General features: G+C 57.7%; 1 protein-coding gene across 1 annotated transcript in view; it reads left to right on the top strand.

The window, feature by feature from the left end:
* Window positions 1-3,117, top strand: part of HSPG2 (heparan sulfate proteoglycan 2) — a 65,005-nt gene that overhangs the window by 40,793 nt on the left and 21,095 nt on the right. Inside the window, exons 54-59 of the mRNA XM_023529396.1 lie at window positions 577-715; window positions 813-964; window positions 1,596-1,731; window positions 1,846-1,997; window positions 2,243-2,381; window positions 2,770-2,921. Of these exons, the coding sequence (XP_023385164.1) occupies window positions 577-715; window positions 813-964; window positions 1,596-1,731; window positions 1,846-1,997; window positions 2,243-2,381; window positions 2,770-2,921 (870 nt within the window). The remainder of the gene's footprint in view (window positions 1-576; window positions 716-812; window positions 965-1,595; window positions 1,732-1,845; window positions 1,998-2,242; window positions 2,382-2,769; window positions 2,922-3,117) is intronic.

The following is a 3,117-nucleotide window of genomic DNA, read 5'->3' as shown; positions in this document are numbered from 1 at the left end:
GAGTCGTCCTCCTCACACGTGGCTGAAGGGCAGACCCTGGATTTGAACTGCCTGGTTACTGGGCAGGCCCACGCCCAGGTCACGTGGCACAAGCGCGGGGGCAGCCTCCCCGCCCGGCACCAGGTAGGAAGCAGGGAGCTAATGCGGGGTTGGGGGGGGCTGAAGGATCCTTGTTACTACAGAATAAGGAGCATATGCTTTGAATTCATGCATACTCGAGTTCAGATGCTACTCCCTGCCTCTGGCCGCCTGCGTGACTTTAGGCCAGCCATTTGACCTTTCCTGATCTTCAGTGTCCTCGTCTGTCAAATGTGCTCATGCTGCCCACTTCACCTGCCCACTTCACCTGCCCTAGCACATCAACAAATGCTGGTCCCCTACTTCTTTCTGCTGAACCCAGTCTCGACACTGAGACAGGAGAATTGAAGGGTCACGAATGGTGGTCCGCCCTGGAACAGCTTTCTTCAAGCTCCAGCGGGGGTGGATCAGGCTGCGAGGAGCCAGGGAATGGGGCAGGAGTCTGGCTGTGAGCCCCAGTGCCCAGCCCTGAGCCTGCCACCCTCCTGCCCCTCCCAGGTACATGGCTCAAGGCTGCGGCTGTCCCAGGTGACTCCAGCTGACTCTGGAGAGTATGTGTGCCGTGTGGGCAGCAGCTCAGGCACTCAGGAAGCCTCAGTCCTCGTCACCATCCAGCAGCACCCCGGCCCCTCCCACTGTGAGTGTCTCAGGTGTCATAGCAAATGGCAGGGGGCAGCTATGGCCTCTCCACCCTCAGCGGCAACCACACCTTGCCTCCCGTCTCGCCCTCCCAGCCCAGAGTGTGGTGTACCCCGTCCGCATCGAGTCCTCCTCAGCCTCCCTGGCCAATGGACATACCCTGGACCTCAACTGCATAGTGGCCAGCCAAGCCCCCCACACCATCACCTGGTATAAGCGTGGAAGCAGCCTACCCAGCCGACACCAGGTACCAGCCAGCACATAGGGGGGACAAAAGCTGGATGTACTGGCCCCGACAGGAATCAAGAGGCACTCTCAGCACCTCTTCTGTGCTCATTCAGTCATTCAACAAACATTGAATGTTATCGTACATGGGCTCTGGACCATTTTTGAGGATACAGAGCTGAGTCCCTCCAACCTCAGTTGAATCCTGTATTTTAACACAACAGTTTATGATTCAGTCATTCACTCCATTTCCCCGAGAACCTGCTCCAGGCCAAGTCCTGTGCCTGGCGCTAAGTATCCTAAATGGAATGAGCAGGTGCCTGCTCTCAGGAAGCTCATGGGCTAGAGAGAGTCATACATGCCACCTGACAACAGTGTAATAGGAGCCATAGCAGGGTACTGTGAAGTTGCTGTACCCTGGGGAGAGCTGCGGCGGGCTTTCTGCAGGGCTGATGGGTGAGAATAGTTCAAAGGCTAGAGGCGCTGTCCACCCCAGTCCGAAGCCTCAAGAAGGCCACTGAGGGAGTTCTGAAGGAGGCCAGGGCAGGGGTCGGCCCCAGGCAAGGCAGGGAGGCTCCTAGAGTCCAGCGGCAGATGCGGTGCCTGAGACATGGAGGTGCTGCCCCCACCTACTGATCCTTGCTCCCCCTCAGATCGTGGGCTCCCGGCTACGGATCCCCCAGGTGACGCCAGCGGACTCGGGCGAGTACGTGTGTCATGTCAGTAATGGTGTCGGGTCCCAGGAGACCTCGCTCATTGTCACCATCCAGGGCAGCGGCACCTCCCACGGTGAGAGCTCATAAGGCCGGGTGTCCAGGAAGTGGGTGCAGGGGGATGCACAGAGGTCCCTGGCACCGTCATTGTTGTCTGACTCTAGCTACATCTGACCCTCTTTGTCCCCAGTGCCCAGTGTCTCCCCACCAATCAAAATTGAGTCCTCATCCCCTGCAGTGGTCGAAGGGCAGACCTTGGATCTGAACTGTGTGGTCGCTGGGCAGCCCCAGGCCACCATCACGTGGTACAAGCGTGGGGGCAGCCTTCCCACCCGACACCAGGTACAGAGTAGAGCTTAGCAGTGGGATGGGACCTTTGCCTCCTGGGCAGATCAGGGACAGCCCCATGGACAAAGAACCCGAAGCATTAGCTGGCAGTCCCGAGGCTGTCCTCCCTCCCACCCTGGGCGGATAGTGGGCAGCCTCAGTGGGTCTTACGAGGGAGGCTTGGGAGGAGGCCTGACCCAGCCAGTAACTCCTTGGCCCCTCAACTCCCTCTCCCCCTCCTTCCCCATCCTGCCCCCCAGGCCCATGGCTCCCACCTGAGGCTGTACCAGATGTCCGTGGCCGACTCCGGTGAGTACGTGTGCCGAGCAAACAACAACATCGATGCCCGGGAGGCTTCCATCGTGGTCTCGGTCTCCCCCAACGCCGGCAGCCCCTCCGGTGAGTCTGATGAAGGCCCTGGAAGGGACCAGGAGTGTCCAATACCAAGGCCACTAGCCACATGTGGCAATTAAATTAGTTAAAATTTAAAATTCGCATCTTCGTATTTCAAGTACTCAATGGCCACATGCAGTTAGTGGCCACTGTATTGGACAGTGCAGATAGAACACTTCTGTCATCGCAGAAAGCTTATGAATTTTGTGAGGACTAAATGAGTTAATACACAGAAAGTGCTTAAAATAGTGCCTGGCTCACCGTAAGTGCTCAACAAGTGTTAACTATTATTACCTTGGGGGTGGGGGCTTCTATGGCTGAGGAGTCCTCCAACCTAATTGTTCTCAAGTCTGATGACGGCCAAAGACCCGACTCGATGTTTCTGTGCCCCCAGTCCCTGGCAGTGCTGTGCCCATCAGAATTGAGTCATCATCTTCAGATGTGGCCGAGGGGCAGACCTTGGATCTGAACTGCGTGGTCCCTGGACAGACCCACGCCCAAGTCACGTGGCACAAGCGTGGGGGTAGCCTCCCCGCTAACCACCAGGTATGGGAGTTTGGGGACAGGAAGTAATGGGAGGGCTGCTGGATGTGGAGGCCCTAACTGGAGGCCTGTCCCCCAAGCTCTGTCCAGGAAGGCCTAAGAGCCCCTGTAGGGTGCAGTACCTGCCCAGGTTAGAGTTTAGTCCCTACTCCAGGCCTTCAAGGATTCTGATTGCCCTGTTTGCTCCTCTGTCTCCCTG

Source organism: Pteropus vampyrus, unplaced genomic scaffold (genome assembly GCF_000151845.1).
Source record: "Pteropus vampyrus isolate Shadow unplaced genomic scaffold, Pvam_2.0 Scaffold36, whole genome shotgun sequence".
Lineage (NCBI taxonomy): Eukaryota > Metazoa > Chordata > Mammalia > Chiroptera > Pteropodidae > Pteropus > Pteropus vampyrus.
This window is presented reverse-complemented; position numbering and strand designations above follow the sequence as displayed.